Consider the following 16,537-nt stretch of genomic DNA (forward strand, 5'->3'; position numbering starts at 1 on the left):
AATTTTGACGTAATATTACGTTGGTAATATTACTAAGATAGAGTCTACTATCCGATTAAATCTAAGATAAAATCTCGTTATATGTTTTTAAATAACTATAAAGGTTACATAACATTTTTAGAGATCTTATTCTAAAGGAACATGCGACAGTGAAAATGAAATTTTTGGCAAACACAATTAATAAAAAAATTTAATCAGCTAATTTCATTGCACAACCAATTTAATTCTCATTCTCACTCGTTTCTATGAAAGAAGAATTTTGTTATGATAGCACGAATGAGTAATATTTTAGGTAATTCTGCTGAAAATTTTTGTCAGTCATTTGATGACGAACACATCGTCATTTATCTTTTGAAACTGACCACATGAAAATTTGTTTAATGGTTGAATATTATTCAGATTTAGAATCCTGATCGATATATTGTGCAAATTTCTGACTATTTTCGATCATCCGAAATTGGTTTACATTTTTGCTGGAACAGACATGTAATATATAAGGAGTTATGTTAAAATTTTCAGGATAAGATTGATAAAAAAAACATTGTGAATGGCGATGATTGAGAGTAACAATAATAAATAGACTTTATTTATCTCATCCTTACATAAACTGATGTTTTATCGATAATGTATTATCGATATTCCAACATCTCAAAATCGGCCATTTATTCGGATTTGAAGTTGAAAATCGACATCGAAGTCGATATAACCACAAAAAAAAAGTTATGGCTGCAGTTTAGTTTGAACCATAATTTATTTTTCCTGTAATTTTTCATTAATTTTGGCTTAATTTACCTGCAAAAATGACCTCCGGACATGGAATGTTGCCGCCAGATCCTTTAGTCAGCTTCAAAGATACTATGGGGCATGTACATTGTTTGAATTTTCCAAAAAGGAACCCGGACTACTCCGATATTCTTTTGGCTGGAACTGAGAGGGGAGAGGTTTTCTTTTGGGATTTAGAGGTTTGTTGACACAAATTGATAAACAATATTTCATTATGAGTGAACGTAGACTCTTGAAAGCGAATTTATGGAATTTAGTAATCTTATTCTCAGCTTACTTCTTGTCTTCACACTGAGTTGAACAGCATGCGAGCTTAAGTACTTGCAGTTATATTCATTACTTTTGATATCTTATTATTGAATGCAAGTCAAGATTTTGGTAGTTACATACAAGCTCACATTTGGGGTTCAAGTTTCTTTTTAGTTAAAAATATCATTTGCACTCATATATGTAATTCATGGCATATCTACCTGCAACAACTTACAATATTGCTTGTTATAGGGATAACACTTAAACCTTATCAAGGTATATTATTTTTTTTAGTGCAACAGATTACAATTCAAACAGAAGATGGGTCAGTCTATTCAAGCTATACATTCAATAGAATACCACATTATAACTCAGGAAAAGAGTGGTTTAATTAAACTGTGGTCCATTGAAAACAACACGGGATACAAGTGAGTATAAAAATAAAATCATAATAAAAGAGGATAATTTTCCATGATGATATTTAATCTAGTTTTTATAAATATATATTGGAGGAAATATGTAATTTATTTATATGTAGACCACAAAGAAGTATCCAATCATATGGGGGCTTTTGTAAAAGCATTCTGGTCAGCAATCAACTAGTTTTATCACAAGAGGCAGGAAGACTTGATACGATAGATCTGGAGACCTTTAAGACTGTAAGACAATTTGTACCTGATCGCACTGACAAAGTTGGAAACCCTATGTGCCTTGAATTCTTTGAAATTAGAGGTACACTGTATTTGTTTGCTGGATATGAATGTGGTAAGTTTGTATTACAAAAGTTGCTATTATCAAGTTCCTATTTTCATACTTGACAGTAGTGTAGCAATAGAATATGTTTTCAGGACTTTTAATTGTGTTTGATTATGTTACTGCCAAAAAATGCTGCCAGTTAAAATTTAAGGAATTCATTACCTCAATAACTTTCGATCCAGGTACTTTGAGAGGTGTAGTTGCTAATTCATCAGATACTTTGCAAATATTTAGGTATGTAGAATTTGTGTAAATTATCTCAATAGCTTCTATTTGATTGATTTGGTATCAATTTCTAGATTTGAACTAGATACTCTTAAGTTTGTTATACAAGCAGAATTAGCCATGTCAAATTCCGGTTGCCAAGTAGTGAAGTTTAGACCTGACCATAAATTGCTCTTGGCAGGAGGATGGGATGGGCGATTGAGGTATTAAAATTGCATAAAAAACAAGAAATGATAAATAATATATGTGTTTTTTTCTGTTATAGGGTGTATTCTTGGCGAACACTCAGGACCCTTGTCATATTAAGAGAACACAAGAAGCAAGTTTCTGATATTCAGTTTTCCCCGAGTATTGTTCGCTACTGGGATTCAAAAATATTTGCTTCAGGTTAGTTTGACTGACTTACAGGATGACACGGAAAAAAGGTTACAACCCATGTATCTTATCTATGATTGATTTATCTATACATCATTTATCTACATCTAGATTGTTAATGCCTTCTACTTATACAATTTTCAAAAATAATTAAAACCATTTGGAAATTGGAACCTAAAGTAGTGCTTAGCCTTGCTTGTGCTTCTATTAAGGTGAAATTTTCATGTTATTAATATCACATTATAGTAGTAGCAGTCTAAAAATTTTATTTCAGTCAGTGCAATAAAAAAGTTATAAAGACGGACAATTTCTCGGAAACATTGAGTATCTGCGTAAAATAATAATCTTTTTCTTGTTTTAGGCTCGGCGGATGGAACTGTTTCGTTGTGGAATGTTTATCACTCTTATACGTACTGAGAACTTCTGCAGCAGTATGATTTATAACAAGTCCGTGAAGCGCTGTTATTCATTTTTTTTACGAATTTTTAGGTCTATATTACAAATCCTAACTCGAACACCCTTTTTTTGGAAAAAGGGAACATAAAAAACGATCAAAACAACAGTAAACTGAAAGCAGTTTGAATATTTAACATTCAATAATTTGAACGCCTTCGTCTGCTTGAGTAAACAGTAGAATGCGATCAAATCAAACCGAAAAGTTAAATAAAAAGTTAACCAAAGTACTATAATTTTTTAAAGCAAATTCGATTCTCACAGGCAGCTATTCGTTGCGTGATATGTATATTTTTTCCGGTCTTAATTAGTTCTGAGAGACTGAAAATCAGATTTAAGATCATGTTTTTAATGAAATACCAAGATGTTGCCGCTCTAAGTCTACATATTTGATCTTTTTTGTTGAGTCTTGTACTCGGCTTTTGGTAGTTTTAACCATTTTAGAGGAGGTTTAAGTTTATTAGTCTTGAAATATTATTAGATTAAGTCTAAAGTTACCGAATGAAATTTAATTTTCTTTGTTATAGGCAATGTAAAATTTCTTATTACATATGTTTTCTATCAATTAAACGACGATGTCTTCGTATTTTTTTCAAAAACTAGAGTTTGTTTAAGTGATTTTGTATTGTTCTAAAAGTTTAATTGTGATATTTTTTAACTTCTCTATTTTTCCATGAAATCGAAAGAAAAGATTTTATATATAAAATGTTAATAAAAAAGTCCAGACACACTATAATTGTTTTATTTCTCACCAAGCATGCCTCAGTGTAAAAAAATTAGTAAGTGAACAAAGTAAACGGTAATAATTATTTAGGAAAAATTGCAGTCGTTTTTAAATTTTTTTTTTCTTAAAATCAACGTATTTTCTTACTGTAACCTTAGTGGATAATAATGTTATCCTACAGGTAATCTTATATACATTGCAATATTCAATTTTTCGCGTGTAAATAATATATTTATAAAATAAGTAGCAAATGTATTTGAAATTGACGGGTTTCAAATGTCGCAAATGTAAGTACATAATATGTTCGCCTTATTGTCAATATTCTTGACTTGGTTTGACCTATATAGAAAGCAGATCTTTTTGTAGATTAAGCGACAGTAAAAAAGAAAATATTATACGAAACACTTACTGTTTCTGCTATATTATAAATGTTTAATAATAATTTCATTGAAACCGTAGTACAAACCTTCGTGTTTGTTGATCGTGAGGAATATAAAAGAAAACATGAATTTTCTTTCAGTTAAGACCGCATTTTGTAACAACACCCTAATGTGATAGTATGAGTTGCAAAACACCTAAACTATCTTCATGAATAATCACTATACATTACTATATACTGTATGGTTGTAAACAAACAGATTTACCTGGACCGTATCTATGCAATAATATCAATAAGTTTTCAGACAATCTAAAAAAATCTATTAACTACTTATTCAATAATCTCAAGACTCGCTATTTTAAGATTCAACTATTAAAAGTATCAAATCTGCTGAAAGTGATTTTAGATATTCAAGCAACTAATCATTGGTTGCATCAAGGTACATGTATCAGAGTGGAAAATGTAGGTAAATTTTAAGTTCGCCATATTTTCAAGAAGCATCTTGACTCGGAACACAAACCTTTTGTTAATTAGATAACACTGAAAGAAAATTAAATTTGATACACTTACGGTCGTTTCAGTGCTCGTTCATATTTTCCAGCAAAAAGCTCATTCTATAACAAGACATCTACTGAACTTATGACATAAATAACTAATTCATACAAGGCTAATCAATAATTTCAGAACTAGATATTTCCAGAGTTATATATCAAAGTTAGCAGATTTGCTGAAAGTGAATTGAAATGTTTAAGCAACTAACCATTAATCGTATTAAAGTAGATACCTACCGACAAGTAGTTATTTTAACGATGACGTGTCTCTGTAATTGCCTTGGACTTAGATACAATCGTGACCGTCGAAAGTGTTTGACGCCCCAAATGGATAAGTGATGGAAATAAAACACCCTTTTAATTTTTTTAATGATTGCTATTCCAGTAAATAGAATTAATACATTGTCACACATACAATTTTCATACATCAAATTTGGTTAAAAATAATTGCAACATAATTTCTCTAAAATTTCACAATTTTTTAAACGCCTATATTATACAAATTATTTAATTTCTGTTCAAATAATGCCTCGAATTCAGTGATGTTTCCGATTTACCTAATCTTAGTTTTGTCTTGGTGATATAATCTATCTGGTGCCAAATATACCCTTACTAGTACATACTTAGTTGACCCAATAATTTTATACAACTTTAGAGTAATTTTTTATGATACAAAATTTACAAACAGTTCCTGAAAGGTTAATTTTACTTTGTACACACACGTGATAATTTTTAGGACACCAGAGAAATAATACCACTTACAATAAGAAATTTACAATCCCAAAATAGAAGACAATAATTCGCACACATTCAGTCTTACATTCGAAAAGTGTTGCTCTACAGTGTATAGTAAAAGATAGGAACTTAAACTTAATCATACAATGAAGCGAAAATATAAGTTAAATTAAAAAAATGGCAGTCAAATTCAAAAATAAAATGGCAAAACTTCACAATTATTATGCAGTAAAAAAATTGAACTATATAATTTTTAAAAATCCCTTATTGGCTATATTCTTAAGAGACCTCAAAACAGTCTCTCCGTATGGTACAGTGGGAGGTGGCTCTGTTTCGAAGTCGTCGTTTTTATTGTAGTTCTCTTATTTAAGATCATCAAACCTTAAAATAATTTTAATAAAAATATATAAAAGTTTACAATAATATGATTTCTTAAAATTATTTCATAGAACTTTTTAAAAAACATTATTAATAGAGCTTTTAACGTATACATTAAAAAAACAATAAATACATCTATAACTGTAGAACACTTATTTTTTTAAACTAAAACAGGATCAAGTTTGGCTGGAGCTCAATTTCTCTAATTTATCTCGGCTTGGCAAAGATATGTAGACAAAATTGGGCTGTACTTTGGAAAACGAATATTAAACTAGAAATGGCAATTATTTTTAAACGCGCTGAAGCAAGTACTTTTAAACCTAATCCAAATAAATACAGTTTTAAAATGCTTACATCGTTATAATATGGTATATGTAAAGAGGATATTATTATCAAAAACTTTCCCTTACAAACTAAGAAAGGCCTCTTAGCAACCTTTTTCTTTGGACCTGAATGATCCTCGTTGGATTTTTAGTCAAAACATATTGCACAATATCTGTCGCCTGAAAGCACCCGAGGTGCCTTCGTGGTCGACACACCCATAAGAGTCGATGGAAATTAAACTTCAAACTTAAACCTCGATTAAAGACCTAAAATTTCATTTGGTAGGGCTGCTAAGAAAATGGGTCCTTCTCAGCCAAAATTGCTTCAATCAGTTTCGGATTTATTGATATTTCACCATTGCATTGAAACAATAATAATAAGTTATATTAAAGAAATATAAATGACACTTGTGTAACTATTGTACTATTGGAACTGTTAACAACATATTAGCCTAGTTTTTAAACTACCTATAGTATACGCATAGGTATATGCCGGTGTGTAGTTTAATGCTATTGTGGCAAAATGAACTTTGGAGAAATATCAATTTAGTTACTTGTGGCATAATGGCTGTGTCGAAATGGCATAGTTCTAGTCAAAAAGACTGTAATGGACGTTTGTTGATTTTTTCAACGTTTTAACGCGAATTTTCTGAAATATTTCTTATGGCTAGCTGTTTTGGATTCGTAATTTACCTCGATTTTTTGAGGATGATTCTCGCTTACTTATTCAGACTAACCTCCTCCATGGGTAACAAATATATCTTGTTCTTTTAAACCGACTTGTAGCAGGTTAGTACTACACGATCTTTTTTATAAAGTGGCTTTAGCCTTACTAAGACGCAAAAGGTAAAATCTAATACAGTCACTCATTTTTTAGGAAACTGTGAAGCAATTTTTATGGGCGTTTAACATAACAATTTGATAACAAATAGCACAAAAACATAACGTTTTAACAATTATTGGCTAAACATTAAAAACTACATTTAATAGTTATGTATGTGGTTTTATGCTAATATTAATGAACGCAATTTTTCACCGCTGAATTTTCCGTTTGTCATTATGTAAGGCCAAAAAGTTTGTAGTTTTCCCAAAAGTGACGTTTTCTTTATTTATATAAACCCCGCGTCCAAAAACCTCTCACAGGGGATTAGAGTTTTTTGTTTCAAAACTTTTGATTTTTTCTAAGAAAAGTGGTACCGAATTTTTTTTTTTTTTCAAAAATCGTCACTAATCCAATTTGACAAATTTTAGGACGCGCGGAAAAGTTTGAAGTGTAAATGTGTAAAATTTGAATGCAAAACTTAAAAAAAACACCCGCTGAACTTTGTTGTTGAAATTTTGGAAGACTGCACATACAAGGGTGGCTAAAAAAGTGCTCGGAGTGTAGCCAAGTGATAGTGTCAATATTCTGTCATATCGACCCGAGTGGTGTTTTCGAGTGGCACTTTTTGAGACGCCCTCGTATGTATTAATAAAAAGTGAAACAAAGACAAAAATCCCTGGAGTGACATTTTTTGTAAGTAAATGTGTAACCGTTTTGGTAAAATTACCCGAAAAGTGTGTGTTGTATGTGTGTATGTAAAAATGGAATATATCGATTTTTATATATTATTGTAAAAAAATGATAAAGCAACCTCTTTTTGAAAAAATACACGAACCCTTGTTTTCACTATAACTAAACTCATAACGGCGGAAACTTAAAAATATTGAAAAAGTGTTTTTTTTCTCTCTTACAAGAATTTGAATATTTTCCCAAAAATCAATGGCACGAAATAACTCGAAACTGAAGTATGGAGTATCGAACGTTTTTGTTTAGGGCGATCTCCTGGAATGAAATCCCCGTTTGGACTATTGCTGTTTAACGAAAAATTTAAAAGAAACCGACGTTGCCGCTCTTCACATCATTTACTTCCTCGTTGGGATTTTGAATGCTTTTTTGATCTATATGGTACTGTAAAGCTAACATGTAATAAACATTCCAATTTAATAGACCAACGAACATTAGTGGAGAAGGATTTCTGGGTGGCTGGCTTATCCGTGTAGGTATATTAAGTTGGTTCTGAGATCAAGAAGGTAAAATGGCAAATGATTCATTTCATCAAATTTTTTAATTTATATTAAAATCAATTCTCACTACCTTATTAGCGTTAGGATTAATGGTCATAAAATTTACTCGCGAATTCACACCTATAGATGGAAACGGTCATTTTTCCCTCTAAGCATTTATGTCCTAATTATTGACGCTCATTTTAACATTTTCATAAAATATCGAAATTTAAGTTATTAGGCATTTCGTGGAAGGCAGTAACCAAATTGAGATGTGTCTTAACTTAGGCCTAATATTCCCTTCGTTTATTAATTCGTTATTTTTGCGCTTGAAAAGGATTTTCATTGTAAAATTGTCCTCACAATCACATTGTAACTTCGAGTCAGTTTCAACACAAGGCGTAAGAAAATAATAATGGAAGTGTAGAAGGGATAGAGGAACTTTAACGACTGTAAGAGTGTCAGAACACCCTGTATCTAAACTTGAAAATAATTTAAATTTGTTTTAGTTATAATAAGTATCTTTATATATCTCGTATTTAAAGATTGTTTTCGTATTTAGCACTTTGCACTAAAGGAACCTAAAGGTGCTTATTCACCTGAGCATTTTCGTTCGAACGAACCGAACGCGCCGTGCGCACACCGCAAATTTTGTCGCGAGTACGTCGCCCCGAACAGAACTGAACGCGCCGAACTTTGTCGGCAAAATTTATTCAAACATTGTTGGTTCGATGCATATTGCAGTTTCAGGGCTCTGTCAGGCGTTCATATCAATTTTCCAAAAAATTCTTTGCTCATTCGTGTGAATTTCCAAAAAGCTACGGCCCTTCGATATCATTCCCCATAGCTAATTTTTATATGTGGTAAAAACGGGCACTTTTATGCCCTTTTCCTTCTTTGTCGTGTAATTATGCAGTGAGCAGCCAGCAAAAGCGGAAAATGCAGGAACGGAGCGAATACGGCAAGTGCCTCGAACTTCTTGAGTTTTGTCTTGCGCGCGTATTGGCGCAACAAGCAGAGCATTCTTCGGGATGTTCGATGAGTTCCAACTTCACCGACTGCTTACTTTATCGTTACTCAACAAGGAAGAAAATGGGCGAAGAAGCGGGCGATGTCCCTACCTATACGACGTACAAATACGACTTTGATGTCATTTTTACTTTTCAATTTTTTGACTTTTTCATTTTAATTTCGAGCCGAGAAATGTGGTGCTACTTTTCGATGAGACACCCTGTATTTAAAAACTCGATAATACATTTTTAACTGGGTTATTTTTTCGCAATTTTAAGTTTTTGCCAGGCAAACCATCAAACACCGCTTGATGGGCACAAAAAATAATTTTATATTGGGACTTTCTAACGACCACTGACAACTGGGTTTCATCCGAAAAACGAAGTATGATCAAGCAAAGATTCACATTTGTAATTAGCTACATGAAGAGCGCACCAAAAGACATTAAGACTCAGTTATTGAACTCGTCATTATCTACGGCTCTTAAGTAACTCAAATTTTGAGAGGCATTATATCTTCTCACCCTCCGCGGCCATTAAACCATCACTCTGTGCAATTTTTTGTGGACATTCTAGGGCAGAAATTCGATTTATGTATTCAAAGTATTGCGGGATGTGGGTATTTAACAGCTTAAACGACGAACATGACATCGGCATCTACAATAAGTATTAGATTAATCATTAACATCTACACATTCAGCATTTTTTTGGGCCCCAACGAGGAAATTGCGCGGCAAGGCCGGTCCAAAACAGTGAACCGAAAATCCGAACCAAAGATCGGTGAGAAAATTGAAAAACGCGTGTCGTTAAGGCGACACTTTGTAAATTGTGGGCTATTGCAAATAAAAATTTTGTTTTACATGTAATTTTACAATAAATATACGACGTTATCGGGCATTTTAGTCGTGATATTTTGTAAAATACACTTAAAAAATTGGTAGAAAGCTCCGGATGAGGCGACCGCGTTTTCCCGGGCCGCTCTGTATATCTTTGAAACGCTTTTTGGAGGCCAAAGTGAAATTTGTGCTCGCGACAGCCGCCGTGGAGAATCGTGGCAGCGGTCAGTCTGGTTTTCCAAATTGAAATTTTTTAACCGGAGAGAACATATACAGGGGGCGCTACCAAAACGTGGCCGCTTCAAAAGAAAGGAGAAACCCCCGACGCCCTCTACAAGGTAATCAAAAATAATATGGTCTCAAAAATCTACTCCATTTCGGGGGATTTTTTGTGGGCATGTTAATCCCCAGCCAAAGGGGCGGTTTTTGGAACACAGCCCCATTTCCGCTCACTTCCCTCCAGGCGGTAGGAAAGTCGTCGAATATACGGAGTATCCGAAAAAGTTGCCCCAAGGAGTAGACCTCTGATTTTGGGCTATGGAAAATTTTCTTTTACTGTGGTAACTACTTAAGAGTTCTTAAATAGTTATATTATAACGGGCAAAAAATATGAAGCACTCTGTGCAACCGGGCTATTGTAATGTTTTGTGTATGTATTTTAAATGTCGTTTGTGTCACAATCGTGTGTGAAAATGTTTGAGCGTATTAATGAAAAATGTCCCAAGCCTCATTTAGAAGAATTTCGAGACGTGTCTAAAGAACTGACGAAGCTTGGACTTTTCCAAAAGTATGCCAATGTTGCCAGAAAACCGCCCAAGAAACTGGCAGGGTGTGCGAGTTTCTTAAACGTGGCAACGTCGCTATCGGGTATGGAGCGTAAAAATTGACAAATTCGCTTCCAGAATGTTCTAGAAACCAATTGGAACATCCTGAAAAATCTGCCATAAAATTACTTTTTGAGGAGTCAGTCAGCATTTATCTAAAACGATACTTTTTGCGGGATTACTGAGGATGCATTCAGTCTTGGTAATAAATTATAATTTGTTTTTTTTTTTTTTTTTTTTTGGAAAATGCTGAGGCGTAGCACCGTTCAGTTATTGCGGGGGTGTGCACATACGGAGTTGAAAAATGAAGTGCGGCGCCTCTGACTGAATGTAACCCCACTAGTTTTCATCATCTGAACCAAGAAAACTTTTGAAATGACTGAACCAAAAGTGTGAAAATGATTTTTACGCGCGCTCGCTAGATATTTTACACGTGCAAGTGTCTCGTTGTGTAAAATACTATGTCACTTTTATGGGAAATTATGGTCAACCTTAAGGTTGCATATATCTATTGTACGTATTTTTTTTTATAACTATTGACTATTAAGTGGCTATTGAGCGCCCTCTGTTGGACTATTGCCGAAAGCCTCTGGTGCAATTTTTTCCACGATTTACGCATGTCTGCGTTAAACTTTTGACGGGGTCAGAAAAGGTTTTTTGGAAGATTTTCCGAGTGATTTAAATCTTTCGAGAATTTTCCTAGGAGGACGCATTAGTATGGGGCATATATGTACAAAAAAGGCTGCTTACTGTAGTATTGAGATATGTACACGAAAAACGAAACAAGATAAAACCACATCCTATACATCAAACGAAAATCATTTTTTGAGAATGCCAGTTAAAATTTTTTAAGTACGATCGGGTCTAGGAATCATTTTTCGTCGTTGAAAAAATATCATTGTGCTCACTCACACTTCATTCTCTCAAGGTTTTTTCAATATTTTATTTTGTACTTTTTAAATTAAGAAAAATTACTGCGGGGAGCAAAGTTACGAATAAAAACTAATTAATTTAAATGGCTCAGTTCGTTAATTTATTAATCAATTCCGCTCCCCGCGTTTATAATATGTATTTTAGTTTTTTTAACAAAATAATAAGATATATTTAAAAATCACAGTACAATAATTGCAAAACGAATGTTAAAATGATTATTATTGCTAAACGTACAATCACCGGCCACAAAGTTATAAAAAAATCACAGAAAAAACATAAAAATAAAAAAGTAAATTTTTCGCCTTAAAATTATTAGTTTTGATGCAGTTTCGTTCGATTCAAATGAGCTTCAATTGAACGCGTTTTATATCAAATTCTCTAATAAGTCATTCATACATATATTCTTAATATATTCTAAAACAATTATTATAATATTTACATTTACAACTTAAGTAATCTGCAAACCGGAAACGGCTATTACGGGAAGTAGGGCTGTAATAGCTGTTGGTTCTAAATTTCAACACTTATAATCTATACATCCTTAAACTGATTTCTATTTTGTAGTTGTACACTTTTAAAGTGTAGATATATAAATATATTTCTTTTTAATGCCTTAGGCATCGTTTGTATACTGAACACCAACTTTGTTTTGAAAATAATCGGTCAATAATTTTGGCACATATTTTGCTTTCAATATTAAGGGTGTCATGTTAACAAATAAACGAAGAATTTTCAAAATTAAGGTGGTAAAGTGTAGGCCATATTGGAAGGGTCTTGTGGTTGGCGGGAATCTTAGGCACTTTTGTAGGGGAGAGACGAATTTATATGTTCCTACTTATCAAAGTTTCGGGTTTTACTTCCTAGGGAGTAAAAGTATTTTTCCCTATTAATCGTAAAAACACACTAGTTATTTTTAAAGGGGAAAAAACTTTTACTCCACTGGGAGCAATAGTATTTACCGCCTTACTCATCATAAACACCCAGAAGCCCTGTTTCTTTTTTTTTGCAAAAAGAACATTCTGGAGAAAATTGCTTTTTATTCCCTTGAATCGTGTTGATATGTCACATGTTGATCTTCTGTCTTCGCGGTGAGCATCAAATTATGCGCGGGAGAAAAAGTCGCACTTTTACCCCTTGTGGTGTAAATAACTATTACGCTTTAATTGACAGGTTTAAAACGACTTTTACGCCTTTGGTACAAAAATAACTAACAAAAATTACCACGTAGGTTTATTATTACTTCAAGATTGCATTAGGCGTTCAAGATATTGATACCACCTCCGTTTTTAAATACCCTGATTTTTTGTCTGCCTGTAAAATAGTTTGATCTGTCTTTAACGATATATTAACAAATTTTACAGCGTTTCGGCTTTCAAAAATGCATCATTACAATTTTTAGTGCTTATATGGCCCTGGACTATAATTCTTTCAAGCCTATTATTTTATTATTATTATTATTATTATTTCGTATTATTATTTTTTCTTTTAAGTTCTTTTTACACTTTTGTATGTACGAGCCGATGCTATTCCGAATTTATTTTCGTAACATTAATTATTGCAGCTAAGCCTTTATCTCCCTTCAATATTTTTGTACATGGCTACTTTTAGGTAATGGATGACCCTAAAACAATAGCCATAAGGTCATTATTCAAAGTCGCATTAATATTAAAAATTATTATGATGCAATTTTCGAAGCCAAAACGTTATATGATGTTATATTACATTACTAAAATCCAGATTTTAAACTGCTTTTCCTATGGTGATAAAAAATTCAGTTGCTTACTTAAAAAATTGAATTGGTACCCATGTCTTGAAGAAAGTTTATATTTTTCGCAATATCGCGACAACTAGGAACAATTTGGCGATGCCGACAATGGAACTACTCATATAAAACACCCTGTACTGGATGTTAGTCCACGCAAAATAATACAGGGTAGCATAAAAAGTTATGTCGTAAATGGCAGAGAGAACCAGAGACGTCAAAATAATGTCGGCAAAAAAAACTTCTTATCCCTTACTTTCAACCCAATTTGTAATGTTAGGTACCCACCTATAAGTACCTATGTTGATGGTTTGATGCAGTTTGCCTGCACCACCTGAACCTCGATTTATTTCGCAAGTCTATTAGAAGTATCGGTATAGGATCAGCTTGATATATTTTTTTTTTTATCAAGGCGATATCAAGAATTGGAATTTCAAAAAAAAAGGGTCAAATTTGGCAAAATTTTTACTGACTTGAAAACCTGAATTTTGACTATCCCTGTATAATAAAAATATCTAAAATTGTATTGCTGCCAAAGAAACCGTTTAAATTAATTTCTTATATTCTAACTTTGGAGCCCTGGATATCTATCAGGGTGCGAAATAGGTCTCTTTTTTTATAGCGATGCCAACATTATACTTACCCTGTGTTATCTCTTATCATTTACGAAATGAGTTTCCTGTATATTAAATTTCCGAAACGCTTCCAAAATGGTTTGGAAAATATGACTTTTATCGTGTTGGTACCCAGATGGCTCTGTAGATGAGACAGTCTCAGGGCCAATATTTCAAGCTCCTGGTGACTTCACTAATAAGATCATTTCCGTGGAAACGATGAATAATACAGAGCAGCAGATTGGTCAATTTTTCTATTTCCATTGAAATGTCTTTTTGGCAAAGTTAGCAGGATATCGATGTATTGACCCTTAAAGAGTCTTCACAGAATATTTGTAATTGACTCAGTTTTAGCCATTTTGACCAATTTTTTCTCCAATGATATTTTAAAATGCCTCCAAAATTTCAAATAAAATCGAACACATTATAAGTCTCTTCCCAAAAGAGTTGAAATCATCAATTTCGTTCCAGTACCAAAAAGCTGTTCCTGAACACTGTCAAAACAAGACCTTCCCAACCACCTACCAAAGATCAAATCACCCATTTTTCTCACCAATGTCGCAACAAATTAACAAACTATCCGCCCTAGTTGCGTGTTCAGTAATAGCTAAACTCTCATGGCTGATTCGAATTATTTTGCTGACCTTGGTTCTGTTGCTGCGGTTGTTGGGGTTGCGGTTGCTGTTGCTGCTGCTGTTGTTGCTGCTGCTGCTGCTGCTGTTGCTGTTGTAAGGTGTTTTGCAAGTTTTGTTGCAAATTTTGCAGGTTTCCAGCTCCGCCCAAAGAAAAACCAAGTGCCCGGGGATCGCTGCCGTGAAGTCTTAAGGCCTGTTCGAGCCTCTGTTCCTGCAGTCTCAAGGCTTCGGTGAGATCGGGGCTCAGTTGTTGGGAGGACTGAGCCTGGTGGCCTTGGAAGTGACCTATTGAGAAGAATGGGTAAGGTGAGGCTGGTGGTTCAAGATTGCAGGTTGTCGAGAAGCCTCGGAAATATGCGTTTTTTTTACGGAAACAGATAGCGGTAAGTAGTAGCAGCGACAGTAAGAAAATATTTCTGTTGCATTTTACCCCCTAATATTAGTTGAAATCGATAAATAAACGGCATAATAATAAAAACCAAACCCAAAAGTAAAAAATGAACTTACAGAAAAAATAAGAGAACCATTTTATTGCCAGAAAGATTGAAGATGTTTTTCTAAAAAATAAAAATAAAAAATTTAATAAAAAATAAAGATAAATTTTAAGCCGAAGTGAACTCACCGTTGTGACGTAACGGGCTGTGGTTATTATCTTGCTGGTGTTGGTTCAGCTGAGAAAGGCCTTGAGTCATGGCCAGCCGCAAAGCTGCCTCAGCTTGAGATCGAAGAACTGCTTCCTGCATGCGTAAGGCCTCCTGCGCGGCGACCGATTGCTGCGAAGCTGCTGACTGTTGCGAGGCTTGAGACATATCCATCACCTTCGACAATTACATGCCTCAGTCAGTATTTTCCAACGGAATAATTTTTTCTTGTAACAAATACTTACCGAGTTCCGCATTGCGTCCATTCGCATATCCATTGAAGCCCTCATGGCGTTCATAGCATTCATGGAAAGGGACGAAGAAAGAGCTTCGTTGGTGATCGGGGGCGTGGAGGGATTTGACGCATTATTGACTTGATTAGCCTAACCAATTATAAGGTTAATAAATGCATTTACTCATCTAACCATGAGGGCTTGTACCTGTGTAACACCCAATCGCATTGCCAGGTTGGCAATATTGGCAATATTGGCGGCAGGGTCGGATCCTAAACCTGGCGGTACACCGCCTTGGCCCACCATGCTGGCTATCACGGCCATCCTGTTGGCCTGGAGTTGGTCTTCCATGTTGTATTGTTGGTGGAGCCCGTTGTTGCCTGGGGGCAAGAAAGGTGCGGTGTAAGTGTTTGATAGTGGAGGTAGACCGCTACAGACATTATTGAAGCACGAGGCATAAGAACTCACTTCGTAAGATATCACCTAATTTTGTATTGCAGTTGTTATTGTTGTTGTTCAATCCTCCTGCCTCCGATCCTGCTGAAGACAGTCGTCCGTTGCCGGAAGAGCTGTCGCTATGAGCACTAGGAGATGCGCACATTGGGGAGCCGCTTGCTAATGAGGAGAAAAAACTTTGAATTTTTGCTTTGAGAAGCTGATTTTGATGGTGCTTCTTATCGACATCCGAAAATTGACCGGCAAATCTTCACATTTTATGTACGGCGCACCACAGAAAGTGGTAATAGGTTTAAGATTAAAAACAGTATCAACGAGTATGGTCTTTTTGCTCTTATACTGGTCAAGAAGGAGCACGTTTTTGCGTAGCGTTGTAGATTTTATATACTAAAAATGAAGTTGCTTTTTCACCCAATTTTGGCTGTGGCAATGATTGTACGTAAAGCGAGAACATCGGAACTTCTTATGAAAGGGACCTGACAGTAAAAAATTGGGCTATGTAACTTACGAGTTAATTACTTAAGTGCTTTATGCGATTGTAGGAACTGTACTGAATGACCAGTGAAGACAGTTTCGAGAATCGATCTGTAGTATAGATCTCAGAGAAGATTTATCA

At 34.2% G+C, this 16,537-nt stretch overlaps 2 protein-coding genes across 5 annotated transcripts in view; one reads left to right on the forward strand and one right to left on the reverse strand.

The window, feature by feature from the left end:
- Positions 1-718: 718 nt before the first annotated feature.
- Positions 719-2,878, forward strand: LOC136412643 (guanine nucleotide-binding protein subunit beta-like protein 1). Its single transcript, XM_066395782.1, has 7 exons — positions 719-962; positions 1,327-1,460; positions 1,571-1,797; positions 1,881-2,022; positions 2,088-2,216; positions 2,279-2,400; positions 2,750-2,878. Exons 1-7 carry the CDS (start codon positions 801-803, stop codon positions 2,803-2,805), a joined length of 972 nt encoding a protein of 323 aa, XP_066251879.1. The 5' UTR covers positions 719-800; the 3' UTR covers positions 2,806-2,878.
- A 1,972-nt stretch (positions 2,879-4,850) lies between these two features.
- dati (datilografo) overlaps positions 4,851-16,537 on the reverse strand; it is a 141,892-nt gene continuing 130,205 nt past the window's right edge. For all 4 annotated transcript variants that reach the window (XM_066395852.1, XM_066395851.1, XM_066395853.1 and 1 more), the window contains 5 exons: positions 15,934-16,080; positions 15,673-15,845; positions 15,478-15,615; positions 15,214-15,409; positions 4,851-14,876 (listed from right to left, as the gene is read on the reverse strand). In XM_066395852.1, coding sequence (XP_066251949.1) covers positions 14,572-14,876; positions 15,214-15,409; positions 15,478-15,615; positions 15,673-15,845; positions 15,934-16,080 — 959 coding nt within the window. In that variant the 3' untranslated portion in view covers positions 4,851-14,571. The remainder of the gene's footprint in view (positions 14,877-15,213; positions 15,410-15,477; positions 15,616-15,672; positions 15,846-15,933; positions 16,081-16,537) is intronic.

This window comes from Euwallacea similis, chromosome 12 (genome assembly GCF_039881205.1).
Source record: "Euwallacea similis isolate ESF13 chromosome 12, ESF131.1, whole genome shotgun sequence".
Classification (NCBI taxonomy): domain Eukaryota; kingdom Metazoa; phylum Arthropoda; class Insecta; order Coleoptera; family Curculionidae; genus Euwallacea; species Euwallacea similis.